At 36.4% G+C, this 26,263-nt stretch overlaps 1 protein-coding gene across 2 annotated transcripts; it reads left to right on the top strand.

Annotated features, from left to right (window-relative positions):
- The first annotated feature begins 377 nt into the window (after nucleotides 1–377).
- Nucleotides 378–25,926, top strand: trhr2 (thyrotropin releasing hormone receptor 2). Of its 2 annotated transcripts, XM_005159096.6 has the most exons (4): nucleotides 378–526; nucleotides 4,041–4,722; nucleotides 7,043–7,460; nucleotides 21,669–25,926. In XM_005159096.6, the coding sequence occupies exons 2-4, from the start codon at nucleotides 4,334–4,336 to the stop codon at nucleotides 22,356–22,358; spliced, it is 1,497 nt and encodes a 498-aa protein (XP_005159153.1). In that variant the 5' UTR covers nucleotides 378–526; nucleotides 4,041–4,333; the 3' UTR covers nucleotides 22,359–25,926. The 2 variants fall into 2 exon arrangements, with proteins under 2 accessions (XP_005159153.1, NP_001037811.1); NM_001044346.1 differs by lacking the exon at nucleotides 378–526 and having other exon boundaries at nucleotides 4,337–4,722; nucleotides 21,669–22,358.
- Nucleotides 25,927–26,263: the final 337 nt, after the last annotated feature.

Here is a 26,263-nt window from a genome sequence, read left to right on the forward strand (position 1 = left end):
GTAAAATAATTTAATCATATAATTTATTATAAACTAAATACCCCCCAAATAATAGTTTAGATTTACTCATATTTGAATTTTCACTGATTAAATTGGTTGTTTATACAAGAAACCATTTAGGTCTACCTGTTAGAATGGGTCCCTTGCACGAACATAGGCCTAAATTAACATATATACGTTCAGCATATTGTCTAATAGTGCTATAATTAGCCTACATTAAGAGTGAAACTTTTGTAGCATCTTCTATTATACAGTGCCGGTGTGCTCAAAACAGTCCTCAGCTCACCCACAGATGCACGAATCACCGGCGAGTTCGTTCACTAGGCGGCGCTATTGTAATGAAGGGACCTACAGTTAAGGAGACTTACAGTTAAAAGAGTGCATTTACTAGCGCTTCTGTACAAGATCAGATTATTTGCTCGTCATGTCAAATACTTCATATCAGTGCATTTTGTTTTTTGATCTGGGGTTTACAGTCGACAGTGCGTGAGAGCTGATTTCGTTCAACACTACAAGAATGATTCTGGTAGGAGACGCTTTTTCTCTATTTTGAGAAGTTCCCGATTTTTCAGTATCCGTGTAAAATGTGAAACGACTTTATGAGTGGAATATTGTATTAATGAGGCATGTGTATTTCTATGTTATTTTACCTTATGTTGTATTCTGTATGACAATGGTAGCTGATAAAAAATGTTTTACGAGACTTAAATTATATATAATATTTTACGAATGTTTGTTGGTTAAATGCATTATAGTAGATATTTATAAGACTATTTACATGACTAAAAAACATATAGTCTACATTTTTGAAAATATAATTAAAGGTCCTCAAGTAGCCTATACAATTGTAAAAAGATGAATCTTCGTGATGTATTGCCAAACGCGTAAAACTCTGAATTATTCAGTCGTGATCCATCAATATTTCTAGTTCAGTGGGCTAATGAAACATCTGGTTTCCTGTTCAGAAACAGATTATAGAGAAGGTGATTGTCACAGCGACACTGTAGGCTTTGTCTCAAACCCCAGTGAGTTCCCTACCTGTGTTTTAGGCGTGTAATATTTTAGGAACGATCCTGTAGCACCTCACAGTGCTGTCTAGGTAGGCAGGTTACTAGGTTTTGAAACACGGCCGTGCTGTTTGGTAGAGCGAGTTGTTCTGATTTATGATTCTGGTAGTGATACAGTCAATTAGGAGAGCTAAACAAACGTGAATGACAGCCCATTTCACAGCAGCACGCCTGACTCTCACCATTAATGAAAATCTCTGAATCAAGCTCAGAGCAAGAAAAGGAAGAGCTGTCATTTTGCTGCCACAGATGAAACAGGGAATCTGCACTCAAATAAAGATGAATAAAGATGTTTTTTTTGTTGCAACTATTTGTTCTCTAAAGTAACTTATACTGAACTATTTTATGAAAATAATTTTTCTTAGTGTCAAGAAAATGAATACATAATATTTTCACCATCAAGACCCCTTTTTATCGATGGAAATGTGTCATTACTCTTGAAAAATAAAGGTGCCAGAAAACATCAAATAGGAGTTTCACAGTAAAGCAACTGAAGAATAATTCATTCATTCATTTTCTTTTCGGCTTAGTCCCTTTATAAATCAGGGGTTGCCACAGCGAAATAAACCACCAACTTATCCAGCATATGTATTATGCAGCCAAATTATATATTTTTTTCATAGGATCGGTGTGTTTAAGTTAGATTATCAACAAAGCAATAACGTCAGCTGCAGCAGATTAATTTTATAGCACCAGTTTAAACTTTCTGACACCTTTATGGCAGTCAAATATGTTAAAAATAAATACAGACGCCATCTAAATATTGAGAATGATCTCTGATTGGCAGTCTCCAAAATTAAACCAAGAATAGACTTGTGCTGAAAACATTGTGTCCACCAGTCTCTTTAGATGAGGTTAATACTAAATTAAACTAATTAATAAATGACTATTAAAAATAATATAGTTGTAAGACGATTGCACTTTTTTGTGCTCGTGCCTATTGTTGTATGAGCAGCATTTGCATAAACACGTAAGAGAAATTTGGGGGTCGTGAGTCACTGGCATTGTTATTTTAGGGGTCACGGGCTGAAATGTTAAGGAACCCCTGTCCTAAAGAACCACCTATTTAAAGATTATTCAAAGAACCACTCTATCTGTCTTAAAGATAGATACTGTAAATATATATATCATTAAATTGCTATTGCTGTTCCATTTAACATCCAAAGAACCTATGTTTTCACGAAAGTTTATTTTACAATAAAATCCAAGAAAAAATGGTTAACGTATGGTAAGATACTTTGTAGAACTAATAATTATAAAACTGCATAATAACTGCATTATAAATAACTTAATGAGATTATATACAATTCAATGAATAAATAAATGCAGTATTACAAATGATTACGGCGACATGGAGGCTCAGTCATCTCACAGCTAAATTGTCACTGGTTTGAGTCCCAACTGGGTCACTTAGCATTTCTGTGTGTAGTGTGCATGTTTTTCCTGTGTTCGTGTGGGTTTTCTCCAGGTGCTACGGTTTCCCTCACAGTCCAAAAACATGTGGTACAGGTGAATTGAAGAAACTATATCTGCCGTAGTGTATGCGTGTATGTGTGAATGTCAGAGTGTATGGACATTTCCCAGTACTGGGTTGCAGCTTTAAGGGCAACCGCTGTGTAAAAAATATGCTGGATAAGTTGGTGGTTCATTCCACTGTGGTGACCCTAGATTAATAAAGAGACTAAGCCGAAAAGAAAATGAGTGAATGAATGAAATAGGCTGTAGTGAATGTGTGTGAATGGGAGAGTGTATGGGTGTTTCACCCGGAGGTTGCAGGTGGAAGGGGCATATCTGTGTAAAACATATGCTGGATAAGTTGGCGATTCAATCCGCTGTGAAGATCCCTGATCAATAAAGGGACTAAGCTGAAGGAAAATTAATTAATTAATTAATAATTACAAAAAAAAAAAAAAAAAAAAACAGCACTGCCAATAAACCTTTATGTTTTAGAAATATGTCTAAAAATAATTCATTTATTAATTTATAATCTTTAGAATTTAAGTACTGAATTTGTAAAAAACATGATGTATGTTTTAATTTATGCAAAGACAAAGACTGGACACACACACAAAAATGTGTCCCTCTTCAGTTTACATGATTGGAAACCACAGCGCACTTGTCCGTATCTGCATTGCCAGAGCAGTATTAATGGAATATGAAATAGAGTAAGATGAAGTCCGAGCAGGGTTTGCAGGGTTGGGAAGTCGGGATTGAGTTAAATTACTTTTCACATCGTGTCCACCTCAATTTATTAGGGAAGCCCCGAGAGGCAGCGCAGTCTTATTTACAAGGCAAAGAGACGGCTGAAAAGAGCAACAGATGTCTGGATTTTTCAAGCTGCTCTATACAACGTCTTGTCTCCATTTAGTAGCTTTAATGGATTTCAAAACCTCCATTTCAGCCCAGAATTAATGTTTGAATATGAAAATATCTGTGTTCTTTCATTATGACAAGTACACAACAGGCTTTGTGTGCAGGATACACTGAAAAAACAACCACTGAGGCAAATTAAAGATTTGTAGGATCACGTAAAACACAGAAAAAGCACACTGTTTGATTTAAAGATTGTTAGTTATTAAACATGCCATTTGCCACAGCAGCTGTGTGGCTTTAAGTCTTTCTGTGATTTTCCGCACTTATCGCCGTGCACCACTTAAAATGTCTCATTTAAATAATTAAAAGCTTCTCATCCTGTCTCAATAATGTTCAGAGGAAGTCTCCTAAAATCCTTACCAGAGCAAGCATAATGGGAATATTTGTAAAAGAAAAAAAATAGGAAGTCTACGTTAACCTGCATCATGTTATTTTAATAAGTGATGCTCCCAGCTCGGTCTGCTTCTGTGTTCAGCCTTATCTTTTGAATGCCAGATGAAATGGACTGTTATTCAGTAATTAACAGACGGCGATGAAATCCTCTTAACAGTGATTGAGACTCGCTTTTTCCCTACTGACTTACTCAATCTTTTATTCCAGGGTGATCGATTGGATGGACGATTGCATTAACGTGGAAGGAGAAAAAAAATGCAGGCTCTGGATTTCAGTGCTTTCAATGGATACTGTTACAGATTAACAATGAAGAAATAATGGGCTGCGGTCAGCAGAGGAAGGCTATTACACTGTTGATGGCAAGAAAATTAAACAACACACTTAATAAAAGAAAAGCCCATCAGTAAAAAGCTATTTTTATATATACAGTTTGAATCAAACAACTTCCATACTGCTTTTTTTCTGCTGTTATCGTGTAAGTATTGACACAGAGAGGACTAATGATGCAGGAAAATGTGAGCTCCAGGATGGACACTCCAACCAATATCTCTTTGGTGGGCTCTGGAGATGCCGTGACCGAGTCCTTGGAGTATAAGACTGTTTCTGTATTTCTGGTCCTGCTGGTGTGTGGTGTGGGCATTGTGGGAAACATCATGGTGGTGCTGGTGGTTCTTACCACACGCCACATGCGAACACCCACCAACTGCTATTTGGTGAGCCTGGCTGTGGCCGATCTGATGGTCCTGGTGGCTGCGGGTCTGCCGAACATCTCAGAGAGCCTGATGGCAACCTGGGTGTACGGGCACGCTGGATGTCTGGGCATCACCTACTTTCAGTACCTTGGCATTAATGCGTCCTCCTGTTCAATCACGGCATTCACTGTGGAGAGGTAAAATAATAATAATAATAAATTATACATATTATTTATTTCTATATCTGTTATATTGTTTTGAACATTAATGATTTCAGTAATCTAAACATCAATGTCTAACTTATTTGTGGTCATTATAAACTGAAATTTTTAATTATAAACTTCAATTCTTACTTCACTAAACTGCTATGAAACTTACTATGTCACAAATGACACTTACTATGAGCACAAAACGATTGTGTATTTGATAATAAATGAACAAAATGGGCATTTTAAAATTGACACGTTTTATTTTTGCACAATAAAAGCAACTGCCATGAGAAATACACTCACCGGCTACTTTATTTGGTACACCTTACTAGTACCGGGTTGGACCCCCTTTTGCTTTCAGAACTGTCTTAATCCTTCATGGCATAGATTCAACAAGGTACTGGAAATATTCCTCAGAGATTTTGGTCCATATTGACGTGATAACATCATGCAGTTGCTGCAGATGTATCGGCTGCACATCCATGATGCCAATCTTCCATTCTACCACATCCCCAAGGATGCTCTATTGGATTGAGTTCTGGTGACTGTAGAGGCCATTTGAGTACAGTGAACTCATTGTCATGTTCAAGAAACCAATCTAAGATGATTCACGCTTTATGACAGGGTGCGTTATACTGCTGAAAGTAGCCATCAGAAGATGTGGCGTTGACATGATGCTCAATTGGTACTAGTGGGCTCAAAGTAAGCCAAGAAAATATCCCCCATACCGTTACACCACCAACAGCCTGAAGCGTTGATCCATGCTTTTATGTTGTTAATGCCAAATTCTGACTCTACCATCCGAATGTTGCAGCAGAAATCGAGACTCATCAGATCAGGCAATGTTTTTCCAATCTTCTATTGTCCAATTTTGTTGACTGTACATTGAATCCCAAAAATTACACTTATTTACATACACTTTATTAGGTACACCTGTCCAACTGCTCGTTAACACAAATTTCTAATCAGCCAATCACATGGCAGCAACTTAATGCATTTAGGCATGTAGACATGGTTAAGACGATCTGCTGCAGTTCAAACCAAGTGTAGAATGGATAAAAAATGTGATTTAAGCGACTTTAAACTTGGCATCCTTGTTGGTGCCTGACTGGCTGGTCTGACTATTCCAGAAATTGCTGATCTACTGGGATTTTCATGCGCAACCATCTCTGGGGTTAACAAATAATGGTTTGAAAAAATAAAAAAATATCCAGTAAATGGCAGTTCTGTGGTCACAAATGCCTTGTTGATGCCAGAGGAGAATGTCCACACTGGTTTGAGCTGATAGGAAGGCACCAGTAACTCAAATAACCACTCATTACAACCGAGCTATGCCGAAGAGCATCTCTGAACACACAACATTTTAAACCTTAAGGCAGATGGGCTACAGCAGCAGAAGACCACACTAGGTGCCACTTCTGTCAGCTAAGAACAGGAATCTGAGGCTACAATTCACACAGGCTCACCAAAATTAGACAATAGAAGATTGGAAAGAATGTTGCCTGGTCTGATGAGTTTCGACTTCTGCTGCAAAATTCGGATGGTGAGTTCAGAATTTGGTGTCAACAGCATGAAAGCATGGGAAAAAAAATTAAAATAAAAAAAAATCCTTTTTCCATGCACAGGTTGCATAGAGGTATACAATTACATATTTTGACAGGCAGGTCAGACAGCCTATCATAACATTTGACACCAAATATTTTGATTGGACATACTTTTCTTGGTTCTACACCTTCCACAGAATAATAAAACGTATGTAAATACATTTGGACCACTTTATTTAACGATGCTATCAGGATGTGAAAAGACTGTTAACCAAAATATCTACAAATTAACATTTTCTGTATTTTGTGATTCATGTTTTTCCATTTATTTATGCTTTTGAACTGCGTTATGGGATCCTGATCTTCCCTCCAAATCCTTTTATTGTTGGAAAGTTTAAAAATTGACTTTTGTTGATATTTTTATTAGTTTAAAGTTATATAGTTCCCTTTTGAGTTGTAAATTACTGTACAAAATCTGGTAATAACTGCTAGTACTTGTTTAGTTATTTTACAGATTAAAATTATCTCTGTATTATTTCTTAAATAATATCTTTTCTCAAACTAAAAAAATCCCTTTGTTAATCTGGAGTTAAACATCAAAATTCGACAGAGCAGAGATAAAACTGCCAACCATAAATAAACCGAAAACACCTTGTGTACCACAAAATACCAAATATAAATTTTTTACAGTGTAGTTTTTGGAAACAATCGCCAATTGCACCTAACAAACTTATAAACATCAAAATCTCCTCTTGCTTCTACAGATACATCGCCATATGCCACCCAATGAGGGCGCAGACCGTGTGTACAGTATCCCGAGCCAAGCGCATCATAGCTGTTGTGTGGGTTTTCACCTGTGTTTACTGTATGCTCTGGCTCTTCCTGGTGGACATCCAGGTGAATCCTGACGGCCGAGTGCAGTGCGGATACCGTGTCTCTCGAGATCTTTACCTGCCCATTTACCTGATCGACTTCACCATCTTCTATGTCATTCCTTTACTCCTGGCCATCGCTCTTTATGGTCTCATTGCCCGAATCCTGTACCTGAATCCTCTGCCGCATCCGCCAGATTCAGGTACCGTCATTGCTCCAACTCTTAGAAGAAGCTGCAAAGAACCGGCTGATGGAGGGAAGGCAATTCGTCAGGGACGCCCTAAGAGTGCACTTTCTTCTCGGAAACAGGTAAATGTGTGTGAGTGTGTGTGTCTGCGTAAGTTTGCATTTAGACAATTAATTCTGCATTTTGATATCCACTGAGATTGCAGTGGAGGGTAAATGAGGGCCATTCCTCTGCTCCTGCACTGTGGCTTATGATTATTATCGCATATTTGTTTTTTGAAAGGTCACTTCTTTTTTATGACAAGGATGTTTCACTCTACTAAATGTCAATTGGTAGAGAGAAGAGTGTGCTGATATTTCCTGGTGCAGTTTAAATTGTAAAATAGCATTAAAGGGCATTTTGCCTTAGTTTAGGGGAGTTAAGATTTATGTTTTTATTTGATTGCGTTGTAGTTTTATCTTTAATTTGATGTTGAATACCCTTTACAAATGCAAGGTTCAACACAATTCATTCCTGTTGTCCCAATACAAATCAATTAAAGGGCGCCTATGATGAAAATCAAGCTGTTTGGACAGAACTGTGTGTAGGTATAGTGTGTCCACAGTCATATTGGAGTAATATAAACACAGTCAGTGTCTTTTTAAAAATTTCCTGACCTTAGAATAGGATTTATCTTCTACTTTGAGGGTCACCACAACGTGATGTAGGGGTGCGGTTTCCCTGCCCATGGAATTGATTGACAGCCACGTATTAATATGTCTCCAAAGCAGCGTATATAATCAAATCAACAAGACAGAACGTGCACAAAGCAACCAGGATTAAAAGATCTGTTTTGCTCTCTGTGATCATCAATCATCATCAAGTGTGATCAAGAATGAGTTTTAAAACAGTGCATGTTTGTAATTAATGGCAGCGATTTTACCATCTTTACTTTATCACCACAGCCGCATGTCAGAACAATTATAAAAGGCACTTTAATTCTGGTTTGTGGACGTTAAATCAGGTTTAATTTGTACATTAACATAACAGATATCCACACTGCACAGATATCCTGTCACGTTTGCCGTGCAAAAACAGTGCAAAGTTAAACACATGCTGTATGTGTGTGTCTGTGTGCGTGAACTTTGTAACAACCTTTTCGTTGCAGAATTAACTCCACAACAAATACATCAACTAATCATTGGGAAAGTTCTTGCTAGTCACAAATGTTATGTGAGATCTGCTTCCTTCATGTCTGTCACGGTGCTGTTTATCTGATGCAGCCAAGGTGGAGATTGAGGCACACTCTGACAGGCATGTGGTAACGGTGGGTGGTGAGAACTAGCATTAAAGGCACAGGCAACAATAACAGCTACATTGTGTTTAGAGCAGAAAATCCCAATAATCTGAAAGATATAATCAATAATCAGATGGAGGTTTTGAGTTGAAACTTTACAAACACATTCTGAAGACACAAAAGACTTATTCTAAATCTTGAAACGGGTGAAATTGGTAAGCTTAATGTGTGTTTCTGTTTTAATTCATTCAATAGTATTTATTTTAGCTTGTTTTTTTCACTTTTATTTTTAATTACGTTTTCTTTTAGTAAATCAGGCTAAAGTCTGGCTTATTCATGGTTAAATAAAACTAAAATAACTTACCTAAAATTACCATTAACTAAAATTAAATATTGAGTGCTTTGATATTTTACTGTTACGAAATATAATAAAAACATTTTAAAGTTCACAATTTTTTAGCAATTGTGAAAAGAGTTCAAATTCAAATGTAGTACATTTTCAGACGCTATGCAATAGTCCAAACCATTATGAAGATTCATTCATTAATTATTTTCCTTTGGCTTAGTCCCTTTATTCATCAGGGATGCCACAGCGAAATGAACCGCCTACTTATCCAGCATACTGTATGTTGTTTCCAGCTACAACCCGGCACAACCATATTATGATATACACTCACCAGCCACTTTATTAGGTTCACCTGTCCAACTGCTCGTTAACGCAAATTTCTAATTAGCCAATCACAAGGCAGCAACTCAATGCATTTAGGCATGTAGACATGGTCAAGTCGATTTGCTGCAGTTCAAACTGAGCACTAGAATGGGGAAGAAAGATGATTTAAGTGACTTTGAACTTGGCATGCTTGTTAGTCCCAGACAGGCTGGTCGGAGTATTTCAGAAACTGCTGACCTACTGGGATTTTCTCGCACAGCCATCACTAGGGTTTTACAGAGAATGGTCAGAAAAAGAGAAAATATCCAGTGAGCGGCAGTTCTGTGGGTGCAAATGCATTGTTAATGCCAGAGGTCAGAAAAGAATGGCCAGACTGGTTCCAGTTGATAGAAAGGCAACAATAACTCAAATAACCACAATTGAGGTATGCAGAAGAGCATCTCTGAATGCACAACACATCCAACCTTAAGGTGGATGGGCTACAGCAACAGAAGACCACACTGGGTGCCACTCCTGTCAGCTAAGGACAGGAAACTGAGGCAACAATTCACACAGGCTCCCCAGAAATGAACAATGGAAGATTGGAAAAACGTTGCCTGGTCTGGAATAGGAGATTCGCATAATGGATGTGCAGCTGACAAATCTGCAGCAACTGCGTGATACTATCATGTCAATATGGACCAAAATCTCTGAGGAATATTTCCAGTACCTTGTTGAATCTACACCACGATGGATTAAGGCAGTTAATGAAGGCAAAATGGGGTCCAACCCGGAACTAGCAAGGTGTACCTAATAAAGTGGCCGGTGAGTGTATATATCCCCGTCCAAGCAGGTGGCCATAAAAGTCAGGCAACGAAATACAGATTATGTTTAACCAGGACTTAATGCAAGATATAGGTATAAGTTATAAACGCAATTAAAGAAATCTATGGGCAATATGTACAGACGGATGAACATAATATACACAAGTTGTATCAACTATAGTCAGATATTTACAAATAGATGAACATACTGTACAGGTTACTATTAATAATCAAAGTACACAAATAGATATGAACATAATATACAGGTTGTTAGCTTCAAAATGGAAGTCATTTATACTAAATGCTTCCTAAAAATAGTCATTTTTTAGGCTGAAAGCTGTATGCAACACAGTAACATCTTACAGATATTACAGATAGAGAGCAAACATCTGAGCTCATTGTTTATGATGTGAAAGGCTACCTAATGGCAGAATATCATTATATAGCAGGTCATTAGGATCTGTCTCATCAGAAGAGAGGCATTAGGGGCCATCAGGATTGGGTCTACATTACCATCAGTGCAGCAGACGTGGCTGTGTTGTGACACATGATGGGCTCTGTGACACTAGAGATATGATCTGCACCTGCATACAGCCAAAATACAAAAGCCATCAAGACATACAAGGGCCAAGAATTTCAGATCTTGGGTATGCGTAAGGTTTGAAGGGTTGCATTGAAGATGATTTAAGGATGAATTTATTCAATCTCACATACATATTGATACAGTTTACACTGATGTGTAAACCACCTAGGTATCCATCATTTATGTATGTATATATATAAAAATGGGAATAAAATATAGAATAAAACAAATTTTAACTATTTTAAACTATTACTATTTAATTACTTTTAATTACTACGTAGTTACTTCTAATTTCTATTTAATTACTCAAACACATGCTATACACAAAATATAAATAAAAACAGCAACACTATCGATTTTTTCATTCGCTATCTGGACAATGATACATTATATTTTCATCCAAGTACTGTTTAACAGAGAGAAGATATTTTACAATACATTTAAACAATACTTTTGATAACTAATTTACTTTTTATGCCTTTGCCATGATGATGGTACATGATGGTTTTAGGTAATTTGGAAGATACTAGTATTAGGATTAAAGTGCAATTTAAATGAGTAACTAGGTTTATTAGACAAGTCACTGGACAAAGGTGTTTTTTCCTGTTGCAATAAAAAATAAAAATATAATAAAAAACGTAAAGGGAGTAATATTGTTAACCTTAAAATTTTTTTTTTTTTTTTTTTTTTAAAAACTGCTTTTAATCCAGCTAAACTAAAAGAAATAGAATTGTTCTAAAGGAAAAAAATATTATAGGAAATACTGTAAAATTATCCTTGCTTGATTAAACTTCATATTTCATATATAGGTAATATTTTAAAAAATATTTTAAAAATCCACAGAAGGGCTAGCATTTTTTAACAATATTGAGCTTTCATATGTTTTTATTTAAGTTTGATTTTTGAAGTTTTTACATCCAGTTAAGCTTAGAAAAAAAACATATATATACACTTTAAACAATAATTAAAATAAAATATATTTTTTAAAAACTTTTAATTTAATTATTTCAGCTGTAGTTGCCAAGGATTTTTGCCATTTAGTTGATCTAAATGGCTATAATATCTAAAATAACTGAACTCATTCATTCATTCATTTTCCATTGGCTTAGTCTCTATTTTAGAGGTCGCCACAGCAGAATGAACCGGCAACTATTCCAACATTTGTTTACGCATCATATGCTTGTTCAGTCAAAACTAAGTACAGGGAAACACCGATACACGCTTGCATTCTCACATACACTCATACACTACGGCCAATTTAGGTTATTCAATTCACCTATAGCGCATGTCTTTGGACTGGAAACCTACACTAATGCAAACGCCCCACAGAAATGCCAATTGGTCCAGCTGGGACTCGAACCAGCTCGACCTTCTTGTTGTGAGGCAACAGTGCTAACCACTGAGCCACAGCGCTGCCCTACAACTGAACTATAAGATTAGAATAAATTAAGTATTTAATAAATATCTTTATTAATAAATGAATTTATAATCTAATAATTATTCTATTTTCATTTAATAGATTTAATACAACTACAATCATTATGACACTGAAATGAAAAAAAAAAAAATAATAATGCACCGCCAATTATCTAAATATATTTGAATAAATAAAAAAATAGAAAAACAAATAGGTACATCAGGTAATAGACTGAAGGATGAAAAAAACATTTTTTTTGGAAAATAATTGCATATCTTACACTGTGTCCGAACTATCAACGACACTGTACACTGTGAAACACAATAAAAGGTTGCTTTTGTTCTAATCATCTGCAGCAGCGATGTGCAAAGTCTCTATTTTAGAAATGGTTTCTATTTCTGCAACGTCATAGCAAAACAACAACATAAACTACTATGACAATGATCACCTCAGGTACTGATTATGTGCCTTATTCGGTGTTAAATTCTGAAAGCTGCAGGGGATAGTTTACCTTAGATCTTAAACGTACAATACCTATGAAAAGGAATCTTAGATCTGTGACCAGACCAACAAATATCACTTACTCATGTAGTTGCAATAACGTTAAAGAGGTTTAATATGATTATAACAGGCTCTGGTATTTGAATTTTTCTTTTGTGTCGTGTCTGGTGCAGACAGCCACACTGCTGGTCGCAGGAATCTTATCACATTAGGACAATATTAGATGATTAGGTGATAAAATGTTCATCAGCCAATCAAAATCAAGCATCCGACAGCCTCATACTGTTAATACTCATGTGACTTCACAATCAGTTGCATCAAGCAGGTGAAAACTGACAATGTCCAGAATTCCCGCCCATTCTTTGACCCCGGTTGCACACGTCTCTGCATTTACAGCGAGGGCACTTCTGTGTGTGTGAAGACGCTTACATGCGCCTCAGATCCAAATCTCCAAGATTCAAGTGGGCCCCACTTGAGCGGAACATTTGCATAATATGATTTGCGATGTTCACTCAAGTATGCTTAATACTCCGAGAGATTATGCTCTTTGAGGTTATAAGAGCGGTTCCCTTTCTGTCGCTTTTGTACCTCGCTTACGCCGCACCTCCAACCCTTTGATCACTTCATCTGCGAATTTCATAAAGTTCAATACGATTCAAGATGCCTGCGCCGCCGCGGTGCTCGAGTGAAGTTATCTCTCCTAGGGATCTGATAAAGTCATCACTACAGTAGAGGCTCCCCTTTATTTAACCTAATCACGAGTAGCAGCCGGCTTTGTTTGTGCTGTGTTAAGACCCTTGTTTTCCATTGATAAGCAATCACAATAACCAGATATTCCAAATGCATATTCAAATTGTCACCGGCAGTCATGCAGTCATTATCTCCTGCTTTGTTAATTAAAAGAGCTCCTCCCAGCTTTGCGCGGCTTCAATTAGATGCTTTGTTGTGCAGACAATTTTGTCATTATTATTGAAGGTCTCCGTCACCGCTTGTCTATCTCTAACGGGACACAATGCGTAAATGCTCCAGCCCCACAGGAGTCCTCGTGAATGTTAATGGAAGGAATTTTGGTGTTTATTCGTATTTGAAGTAAGCGTGGAGACACCAGGGAGGGCAGCTTTTGGGTTTTTTGACAGATGGAATGTGGTGTGGGTTTTCCTCTTTCTCAAAGGGGTTAAACAGCGTTTAGCTGTTTACTGTTATGTGGGAAACAAAGATGATGTTTGACTGATGCTTGACTGCATGTCTTTCTCTTTTTCTCTGTATCAATCCAACTTCCTAACTTTATAATACAACAGTAATGTAAAATGCAATTTTTAAAATACAAATGAGGTTGGATTATGCCTTAAAGGTACACTGGAGTGCATTGGAATGCACAGCTTTCATTGATATGTGAAGCAATTTCAACTGAACTATGATTAAGATGTTAGGTAGCTCAGCCAGACTTGTGAAATAAAGCACAACTTGACAGCCACATTTTCTCTACTTTAAAAAATCATAGTTGGAAAATCAAATACTTTGAAATGGTTACACACAGTTTAGAAAAATAATAGTCAGAATAGTCTCTTTTCTGTTCAACTAAAACACTCAAATTGGTTTAAAACAAGTCAAGGGTGAGTAAATGATAGAAGATTTTACATTGTTGAGTGAACTAGGTCTGATAAGTTTCATGGTTTGCTGGTTTGTCTCTGGACTGGAGCAGACTGTGTGTGTGCACTGTGACAGTTTGTGTGACAATTTGTACACTGTTACAGGTTGCTGTAAAATCTACAGTAACTTATTGTAAATCAGTTACAGCAAATGCTGTATTTATATCAAAGTACCTTTAAGGCAAGTCATTTCACTCAGCGGCCATCTTTGAAACGGCTCTCAGGCAGTATCCTCTGGCTTTCTGTCTGAATAGAGAAACATTAAATTCTCCAAAACTGTTAGCCAAGCTTACGCTTACAATATATATATTTGGAATCACTAATAAAATTAATCAACAACTGTCTTACAAGTTTAATTTCTAAATGTCCAAATCAAACAAAATTGCCATATTTTCAGGGTGTCTGAGCTAATGCGCATGCACATTAAAAGTAGTTGTAATACTTCAGTACCATTGCAGTAGTTGTACTGCATTATAGCAGTAGGCTATATCAATTTAGTATCAATGCAGTAGTTGTACTGCATTTGTACTGTAGTACTTCAGATGTATTGCAGTAGCAGTACTGCATTATAGTAGTTGTAGTACTTCAGTTGTATTGCTGTAATTGTACTGCAGTTGTACTGTAGTAATTCAGTTGTGTTGCAGTAGATGTACTGCAGTTTGTTGTGTTGTAGTACTTCATTTGTATTGCAATATACTTAAATACCAATTTTTTTTTCGTGTCCAGAAAACTGCACTTTCCAGAAGTTAACTAAAACGGCAGTATTCCTTAAAAAACAAACTGCAGTAATTTTTTGTCAGGCGACTCCTTGTTTACAAGTTTCTGGGCTTTGAGTAGCTGCTGTCATGTGATGTGCGTTTGACAGGATGGACTGTACCTTGCATTCATTTTAAACAGAACACACTTGGTTCATTTAAAAGCACAAATTTCAAGCTTTATTTGGATACGTTTTTTATGTCTGTATGCAAGAATTCGCTAAGATTCCATTGCGTTTGTTTACCACCCAATTGCCATAAAAGCACATGTGTGGTCTGGGCTTCTCCCCCAGAGAAATATCAGTCTATAACAATCGATGATTGGCTCATCTATTGACCATTAGACTTTTCATCACTCAAAAATATGAGTGACATGTTTTGTGTATTTTAGGTAGGGCTTGGGCGATAATGGCAAAAAATCATATCTCTGTAATTTTAGGAGGAATGACGATATACGATATCTGTCCAGAATTTTCCCATAAATTGTTACTTGAGAGTTAAAGCCTTTACTAAAACTTTATTAAAACATTTTTTGAGCCAAATATAAATCAAACACAGGGGTTTCCCTCCCTGTTTATGAATAAACAGCTGCACAAAAAATAACAGCTGCACAAAATCTTTGATATTCTCCTGCTTAAAACTATGTTGCATAACATTTCAAATTCTAAAAAAAAATCTTTCATAAATAAATACAATACAGGTTTTTGCCTGCTTTACACTAAACACAGCACTACTGTGCTGTTGTGCAAATAACAAAGTAAACAGAACCATAGAAAACATAGCTACATTGTCAGAGCAAAAAAAAAGGAACACACCATGTGACCATTCTGAGGGGGAGTAAGAATTGTCCGGGGAGTCAGATTTTGATACAACACCAGCACTGCATGTTCCTCCATGTTGTTCTTAAACAATTCCTTCATTTTGAACAAATCTTCTGTATGACTTATGGAGTGAATCATTCATTTGCGAATGTGCACATTTGTACAAGTAGAGCTCGCGTGCTACCTTGGAGTGGTTTCGTGCAGAATTGCGCACATGTGGCCTCAAACCATATTGATATGAACGATATTGGATAATCCCGCATCCCGTTAGGAAATTCTATCGATATATCCCCAGAACTCGATATACCGCCCAGCCCTAATTCTAGGGTCTTTGTTTATATTAACAGCACCATTTATCTTGGTCTATATGTATTCACAGTATTGTATATCTTTACTGTAAAAATACAGTAAGTTTCATAATGCAGCTTTAAAATACAGTAACATACTGCATAACTGTCCAACAATAAAATACATTTCATATTACAGTTAAATAATGTATAATTTACAAAAATGATGTAGCATGCTTGTAACTGTTACTCTAGCTGTTTATTTTAGATGTCATAGAAATTGTAATGGTTGAAATTGTATGCATATTGTTTTTGTGTGTGGAATGCATTTTTTCTCCTTAGAGCTTGGCATAGATGCATGCAGCACATTTTAGTAATGTGGCTCTAATTCTACTCTTCATTGTTCTAACTAATAAATAGTAGAAGAGTTCAGATCAATATTTTGTTGGATACCATTTATTTATTAATTAGTTTAAGTATTTAGGCAAACCTTCTTTATCGCAACTCTTGGTTCTGAATATAGGCAGGTAAATGATTCCAGCTGTGTGTTGTAGAAAAAGATTTAATTTGAAGCTGAACTGTGATGTCAAAAAGTAATGTTGATCATAATTGGCCTGAGTGAGAAACTGCAGGATGTCTTTATCTTCAAAATGGAAATGCTGTCTTTGTTTTGGAGCACACTAGCCTATAGAGGAACTTAAAGGTAAAGTTCACAAAAAAGGTCAATTTGGAACAAGTGAAGGGTAAGTAATGATGATAGAATTATCATTTTAGGATCAACTACCCCTTTAAGTCTAACATGTTCATATTAAACTCCCCAAAAAATAATTTAGATTTCAGGAAGATTTCCAAGGAGTTTCAAGCACTGAGTTTAAGGATGCTTGTATACTTTTCCCCCTAAAATAAAAAAGTAATCAAAGGACTTTGATATTACGTTTTATTTTCACTGATCGTGTACCTTGAAAGCATGAATATGTTTTCTTGAGACTTGCTGTAATTTCTTCTAATTTAAACGTGTAATGTTTCCATGGTAACATTATCCAGCCTGCTAAGATACATGTTTTTCAAAACTGTTAAATGTTTTATGACAACTGTAGGCACGTAAGTTTTAAAGAGAGGAAAATTATTCATATAACACAGTTAGTGACTGTTTTTCACTACCGCATGCGTTTATGAAATTAAAACTCTCTTTTATTGAGTTAGTTTACATTATAGGCATATTGCAAATTTAAAGCCTAAAATGATTTGTTTTACATGTAGCTTGTTTTGCTATCCTGAGAAAATGTTTTCTTTATTTAAATGTATGTAAAAAGAAAAAGAAAACATATAATTCTGATATATTTCTATATAGCTTAAAAGGTACCTATGGTGAAAATCATCTAAGCTGTGATAGAAGAGTAATAGAAACACAAGTATTTTTTTAATTTCCTGACATTAAAATAGGATGCAAATCCCTCCTTTTTTTGAGGTCCACCACAGCATGACGTCCGATTGCGGTTTCCCCACCCACCAAATTGATTGACAGCCGCATATTAACATGTCTCCATTGTACACGTATAATCATATCAACAAGACAGGACGTGCACGAAGCAACTGAGAATAGAAGATCTGTTGGGCTTGCTGTGATCATCAATCATGATCAAATGTGATCAAGAATGAGTTTTACATGTTTAAAACGTTTTTTAAAAAGTGTGTGCTTGTAATAAATTACAGCAATTTTACCATCTTTAATTTATCACCACAGCCACATGTCCATACAATTGTAAAAGAAGATGCTTCAATCCTGGTTTGTGGACGTTAAATCAGGTTTATATTGTACATTAACATAACGGATATCCATAAAGCAGTGGATATTAATGTGCATGCTGTCACACTTGCCATGCAAAAACTGTGTATGTGTGTGAACTTTGTAAGGACACTGTGTGTGACTCATTGCTGCAGAAGGGCTTGAATTAACTACAAAACAAATACATCAAATAATTATTGGGAAAGTTCTTACTGTAGTATTTCTCACAAATGTTACATGAGATCTGCTTCCTTGTCACTGTGCTGTTTATCTGATGCAGCCAAGGCAGAAATTGAGGCACACTCTGACAGGCATGTGCATAGGAATTGAGGGTGGGGAGAACTAGCAAACAACAGCTACATAGTGTTCAAAGCAGAAAATTCCAATATTCTGAAAGGTATAATAAATAATCTTATGAGTGTTTTGAGCTGAAACTTTACAGACACATTCTGGAAACACAAAATACTTATTTTAAATCTTGAAAAAGGGGTAAAATAGGTGCCCTTTAATGTTTTTGATTGTAGTTACCATATTAAGTGGTAATATCGTGAATATATACTATGCACTACTATACTAAATAAATACAATAAAATTTATATTAATAATAAGTCATTATTGTTTTATAAATATAATTAAATATGTAATGATTAACTATTATTTAAATAAATTTAAATTTATGGATTAAACTATTATTATTTACATCACTGTAAAACAACAAATTTCAGTTAAACAAAACAGCATTTAAAAATTCATATTATATTATTATTATTGTACATTTCATGCTACAAAATGATAACCCCAATTATTTGAACAGCATAAAATAGAATCGAATAGATTGAAACAAAACAAGAAATTTTGCAGTAATTCTTCACTTTCTGTAAAACAAGTTTCAAGTTTTTCTCTGTTGTTGTTTTAAAACTGCACAGTCTGGTACAAGTAATGATTTTTATCTTGTCACATAAACATTTTGACTTGTTAGTAGAAAATAATTAACATTTATATCATCAAAAGGAATACACAAAATACTAATGTTAAATTGCACTTGAACATCTGTTTACAATGTTAACAGCGTCCTGTTCAAACCACGAAACACAACTCTGTAAAAAATAGTGCAATATTTCAAAGCAGCATTCTGAATTTTTGTAAAACATCTGGAAGATCAGAAGAAAGCTAGATGTTATACTTTACTCTAAAATTAGACGGATTATTTACCCAAAAATGATAATTTGCTGTTAATTTATTCTCCCTCTGGCCATCCAAGATAAATGGATACAAGACTTTTTTCTTCTTCAGCAGAGCATTAAAGATGATTTATTTTAACTGAAAACTATGATCCTTGCTTATTTATACAATGCAATTCAATTGCTACTGGTACTTTAAGAATCAAAAAATATATGTTGGCAAAACAAAGTTAAAGGCCGTGACACACCAAGCTGACAGTCAGCCGTTGGGCAGGATCGGGCTGTACATGAGCGTCTGTCAGGTTAGTTTATTTGGTGTACTCCACATGTCACCTCTCGTCAGGCTTATGTTGGAGACAGATTGCTCAGTTCAGCTTATAAAATTGGCTTTTGCTGTCTAAGAAAAAGAGAGCTCTGATTGGCTGTTCAGGTATGAATCAGTGTGAGAAAACTAAAACCGAAATGATGAAGCTAAGCAAACGACACAAAGCAACAGGTAACACAAAGAAACCAGCTATGATTTTGTTGCATTTTTTTTTTATATTTGCAAACTATGACTTCAGATTGTTAGAAATATTTGCATGAGAGAATCCCTCTGTGGTAAAGTACTGAGAAAATGCTATGTAAATGCTGCTTTGTTTGTATGTGTGCAGCACTAGTTCTGGTTTCCCTTTGTGGAATGACTGCACAGATACTGCCACTTGCAGGTGTCGAACAATACATTCTCTCACACAGGTGGAGAATGTTTATCTTCTGTCGTCCCTTTGGTGTTCACATGAGATTTTTTGTGCAAGACGGGACCAAATGTATCTGATATAAGACAACAACACAATCATTTGTCATTGCTGCTAGTTCTTTCAAATTGGCGGGGTTTTATTCAACGCAAGTTATTTGTTTTTGGCCAATCCCCCCTCTGTACGCCAACCTAATTTCACCAAGTAGGACATGTTCCTGGATTAACATCTATGTTGATCCTGGAATAAAATTCAAATTAGCCAATCAGAATTAAGGAATATGTTTACTTTTTATGTTAAACTTAGACTTACAGTTAGGTTTATGCACTTCTACATGATTGTTATACAACTATTATTCCCCTTTGATTTTAGGAATTATTTACATTATGGTTGGGTTTAAGGGTAGGGAATAAGTATGGATTACATGTTTGAACAAAAACACAGATGTTAATCCAGGATCACATAGTACTTAGAAATCATGACGTGCTTTTTCTATAGTTCCCAATAAGTAATGCAAACATATTGCAGTGTTTGGCTACACCCTCAAAACTAAAATTACAATTTTAAACATTAAAATTTTAAATAAAAACAATCATAGTACCTGTCATATGAAGGGACGCTGACAATCCAATGTGAATCCAAATGCAGGTTTTATTATAAGAGAATCAGGAGCAAATGGTAACATGCGGGCAAATCATGTTACCAATGTAACCAAAACAAACAAAACAATGCAAGTGTCAGGCAAGGCAAGGCAAACGCATCGTTCACAATAACAGAAAACAAGACTCAGCACTGATGTGTGTGTGTGTGTGTGTGTGTGTGTGTGTGTGTCTGTGTTGTATACATCGTGCTTGTAAACAGTCCGTAATGATACTCCGGCTATGTGTTTGTGCAATCAGCGGAATCGGAAACAGGTGTGTGTAAGCGGTGCATGACTGGATCTGTAGTCCAAATAATGGCAGATTTGTAGTTCTATGGGGATCTACGTGTTTACCTGTGATCTACAAGGATTAGATTGCTGGTGATTGTGACAGTACCCTAAAGGTACAAAATTTTACCTTCAAGTTACCTATGTGCACAATTAAGATACCAAAGTGTACCTTTTAAAAAGGTGCCATCCCAGTGGCAGGTTTTGTACGTTTATTTCTGAGAGTGTAGCATTTTAATTGTGTTTTATTTGAATTCTAAAATTTGTCCTTTTGTTGTTCTCTGTAATCTATTATCTCTAAATAGTAACAAAAATCAGTAATTTTGCCATTATTATATTTAATATATTTCCAATCCCCATGCTTCTACAACCTTTTTGAATAAATTAATTCATAAATAATAAAAAAATCATATATATTATATAATTAATATATTCAAATATTTAACAATAAATATCCAATTCATGTAAATGTAAGTTCTTACCATTTCTACATTTTATAATAGCAGTAAAAAATAATAAAAAATAATATGTTGCCTATTTGTTTAGTTGCCTTGTCATTAGTCAATAAAACACTTAATTTTAAACACATTAACAGTCATTATAACATCTTGAATCACATAATTAAAACAAGATTTCAAAGGAATTGTAATCAGGTGCAACAAATTCTACCAATTAAAACTCCAGTGGGACCAATAGGATCACACTGGGTCCTACTTGAGAGCTGATTCCTTGCAGGGACTTGATTAGTAATGACACCGGGCTTAATGGGTCCTGATGATAAATTTGGTCTTCCAAATCAAACAGATCAGCCTCTGAAAAAGATTGAATATTATTTACCACATTAATCCACAGCAAAGCCCCAAATAATTCAGCTAAAATATGAGCAACTTCTTTAACGAGGAGTTCATCCATAAATGAACATGCTGTCATTTTTTTCAGGTCACCAAGATGTTGGCTGTGGTGGTTGTACTTTTCGCCCTGCTCTGGATGCCCTACAGGACCCTGGTCCTCATCAACTCCTTCGTCAGCACGCCATACCTGGATTCCTGGTTCATTCTCTTCTGCAGGACCTGCATTTACGCTAACAGCGCCATCAACCCTGTCGTTTACAATCTGATGTCCCAGAAGTTTCGCTCGGCCTTCCGCGGACTGTACCGCTGCCGTAGGGAAGATTTGCACCAAAGGACACTCTCAATGCTCCAGAGCGGATACAGCCTAGGAAGAGACCCGCGAATCTGCAGCAACGGCACCAGAGACACTCCTAAGAAAGTCGGTTCAGTCACTCCAGAGCAGAAACAAAACAAGGGCTTTGAGAACAAGGTGGAAAATACAGACAGACAGATTAGCGACGGTGTTGAAAATGAGATTAATCCGAGCATCAAGAAAAATGCATGCGCAAATTGTGACATAGATGAATCGAAAACCTCAGAGATGCCTACAGTGGAGGACGTGGACATGAGCAAGATTAATGATAATGGGAAAATAATGGAGGAAAGCGGTAATAGTGCTCAGGATATTATCGCTGACATGAGCAACACACAGCAGACACAACGAGTGTCCGGTGAATTCACATCTACTCTGGGGGAAGCAGAACAGAATGATGCAGAGCTCAGTCACAGTGTTTTATAGATCACTCCACTACTGTATATATTACGTTGAAGTGGCGGGGTTGAGCCTGGTTGTTCATTTATAAGCCAGATCTTGAAATTGGAAACTTGTATGTACTCACAGGCATCATTCTCTCTCTCCAGTGAAGGTGACGAAACACTCTCTTCTCGTGATTTGCAAGTGGAACCATTTGGCTGTTAGCACCAGCATCACATGCCTCCTCACTTGGGATGCTTGATGTGTTCAAAGCATAATATTGTGGTTATTCAGACAAAACATTTTAAACTATAATTTTGCTCTCCTATTGCTGCTGCATAGTAATGTAGGTGTATAAGTACTATTCTATATCTAAATGTATGATATAAACTTCTAATTAATATCAAGGGCGAAATCAAGGTTCGGGTCCCGACTGGACAAGGAGGCCTGAATGTGTGGAGTTTGCATGTTCTACCTATATTTGTGTGGGTTTTTTCTGAGTGCTCAGGTTTACCCCACAGTCCAAAGACATTTAGGGCGTACTCACACCAGGGGAAGACCCAATGATCTCAAACTTCCATTTTGGGCTATGTGTGAGCGTGCAACGTTGGTGTGTATTTTGTCAAAATAGTCGAGAGTCAAGCCTGTTTCACGTGCACGTATGGAGTGCAGAAACAGTGAGCTGATGTTTGCCTTTTGCGTCTGCAGCGCACACAGATCGACAACTGTTGCACAGATAAATATATTCTTGTCTATTTTATCTAGTTATAGATCTGTTCTATTTATATTATAAATATACCTTTTTTCTTTACATCTGCACCAAGGCCCGCGGCAACTTCCTCCTTGGCTGTTTCTTTAACCTGCAGGTCTTTATTTTACAAATAAATTATATAAATCATAAAGAATGTTTGCAGGGGCAGACTGGCTATAGGGAGCACCTGCTCCACTACCCCACTTTTTATAAACGTTGCGCTCCCCACCCCCCACCCCCACCACCGCTCTGCACTTTGGCCAGACCTTCAGTAACTTTTCCCGGTTGAAAATACTATCCCAGTCCGCTCCTGACTCACAATGTACAGTTGCCTTGGACTAGGCCGAACCACCCTTGGCACCCCTCTCATCTCCCCCGACGGCTCGCACTCACATTGCATTCATGCCTGAGCACGCTTACGTCATCGATGATGCACTGTTCAGTAAGAAGCGCTCTCACTCATCACAGTGGAGATTTCTTTATATCATTTAAGTTGTTTGAGAAGCAGTGACACGCAGTCAAATATTTCGCTGAACAGATCAGCCACTTTTGACACTTATAAACAATCATAAAGTCCTCATGCTGCAGGAATTAGGAGGTTTGCTAAAGGTGGAGCTTTTTAGGCACGTTTCGTCTTCAGCCAATTGAACAATGCCTGAGCCCGATTCAGAGCACTCACACTTTTTTTTAAACGATCCAGGAAACGGACCTGGGCACAATTTGGATAGCATAGTGTGAGTGTGCCCTTAGTACGGGTGAATTGGATAAACTAAGTTGTCACACAACTAATAGTGTGTGGATGGGAGATTGTGTGGGTGTTTCCTAGAACTGAGGCTTGTAGTCTCAGTCCTGGGTTGCAGCATCTGCTGTGTAAAGAGTATGCCAGAGCGATTGGTGGTTCATTCCATCGTGGAGACCCCTGATGAAGCAGAGAAAAAGTTGAAAGGGAGTGAATTAATATTATTCATTCATTCATTCATTTTTCTTCGGCTCAGTCACTATTTCAGAGGTCACCTCAGCAGAATGAACCGCCAACTATTCCAACATATGTTTTGCACAGTGGATAGCCTTCCAGCCACAACCCAGTACAGGGAAACTAATTAATATTAACAATCCTAAAATATATTTATAATATCTGAATACTGAAGCAGCAACCATAGAACAGAAAACTCACAAATGGCTTAAAGTCATTAAGAAGGGGAAGTAACAATAGTTTTTCTGTCCCTATTGTGAGGTATGTTCTTAAAAATAAAGGCTCTCTATTTTTATCAGTGGTTCCATTAATGAAACTTCTCTCGAGGGACGCAAATCAGACTTCTATCATTTAGTCTGCTTAAATCCTGGCTCTTTCTCACAACTGACAAGCTTGCATTCAGATCATCCAATTAAACAACAGATGGACAGAACCACATTTCCACCATACATTTTTTTCAATAATCTGTTTCATTAAAATGTCACAGTACAAAAGGAACGATATTTCATAACTGTCACTACTTTCATTAGATTGTGACTTCAGACATCAGTCCTTTATAAGGTGTTCACACTTTTGCTTTGGTTTGATTCTGCATCATTCACACCACCTTTTGGAAGTTTGTCTCTATTTGCACTTTTGCATTGATTTTGTAATCCTGGGTTCACACCATATACGAAGCATCAAGTTACTACATTACTTGTGGAATGTTTTTTATTTATTTTATTTTCGCTTAGTCTCTTTATTACTCAGGGGTCGCCACAGCGATTTCCACACAGAAATGACAACTAACCCAGCCGAGACTCCAACCAGCGACCTTTTTGTTGTAAGGCAACAGCACTACCCACTGCACCACCATGCCACCCGTGGAATGTTTTTGTCTTAAGCAAATTTTCTGCTCAAGTTAAATTTTTTACTCATACAGAGGATGGAAATGGAGCGATTTCTATGCTTGTGTGAAAAACAAGCCGTGCATTCCAAGTCATTCACAATTCTGGCAAATTCACCTACTTAAAACTTCCATTTGGTGTGAACACAGCATTAGTGCAGTTCATATGTGTGAAGTGTGGACACTGCAAAAAATACTTTTTGTTTCTAGAATGGAATGGAATGTATTTTTTTTTATTGAATGCCATTTTCATGACAAGAACATGTCAATACTAAATATACAATTAAAAACAAACAAATGAGCATAAATTAAATAAGATTTTTGGTGTTAATACATTATAGAAAAATTAATTTTTTTGTTTCTAGAAAAAATATTTAAAAAAATAACAAATCAAGAATTTTTGAAAGCATTTTCTCGACAAGTTGAGCTAAGGCTGATGTTCAAAAGATTGATTTTATTTTGAAATAAGATTATTTCACATATCCCATTGGCAGATTACTTTGCTTGTTTTAAGAAACTCAAACTTAAAATTTTAGTATTTCTGAAAACAAAAACAATGCTTGTTTTGCTTGTCAAGAAAATGCTTCTTGATTGAACAATTTTACATATTTAGAGAAGAAACAAAACAAAGGTCCCTATCATACCCCCGGTGCAATATAGCACAAGATGTGTTTGGGGCGATTTGTTGTTATTTTCAGACCAGTGCAAGCCTAATTTTCTCACTTTGCGTAAATAGTATATCCATTTGCGTCACTTTGTGGATTCATAGGTTTTCTGGTTTATAAAGAAGGTGTGTTAAGACGCACTGTGGGTGCGATGATATTTTGAGGAACTAAAATAGACTGCGCAATTGACCAGCTGAAAGCAGGTCTAAAGTCCAGCGCGGAGTGCATTAGTTGTGTAATTTAAAAGCCTACACATTGCTTAATACTCACAGGATGTACAGCAATACACAAATATCCTTACAAATGAAACAGAATTAAAGGATTAAAATATTTTAAAATGTTATTTTCTACATAAATATAAAACTGCCTCTACCTCCATGCAAATCTTTGCACTTAACAAACTAAATTAAATATGTAGGCTAATGAATGTCTTCGGTGGAGTGCGTACACCATTCCATTTTCCACAAAAGTAAAGGAGTAAAGTAAAGAGTAAAAGTAAAGAGACAGAGTGGAGGAGGCTCATTCTTTATTCTTGTGCTGCAGATGGTCTGTTTTAACCGTTTTCTCTCTAGTAAAGCATTAACCTTTTCACTTACAAATTCCAGCATGCATAATGGTGTGATGCAACTGACTCTTAAATTAATGGGCAATGAGACTGATTGGTTTAATGCATGT

This window comes from Danio rerio, chromosome 18, assembly GCF_049306965.1.
Source record: "Danio rerio strain Tuebingen ecotype United States chromosome 18, GRCz12tu, whole genome shotgun sequence".
Classification (NCBI taxonomy): Eukaryota; Metazoa; Chordata; class Actinopteri; order Cypriniformes; family Danionidae; genus Danio; species Danio rerio.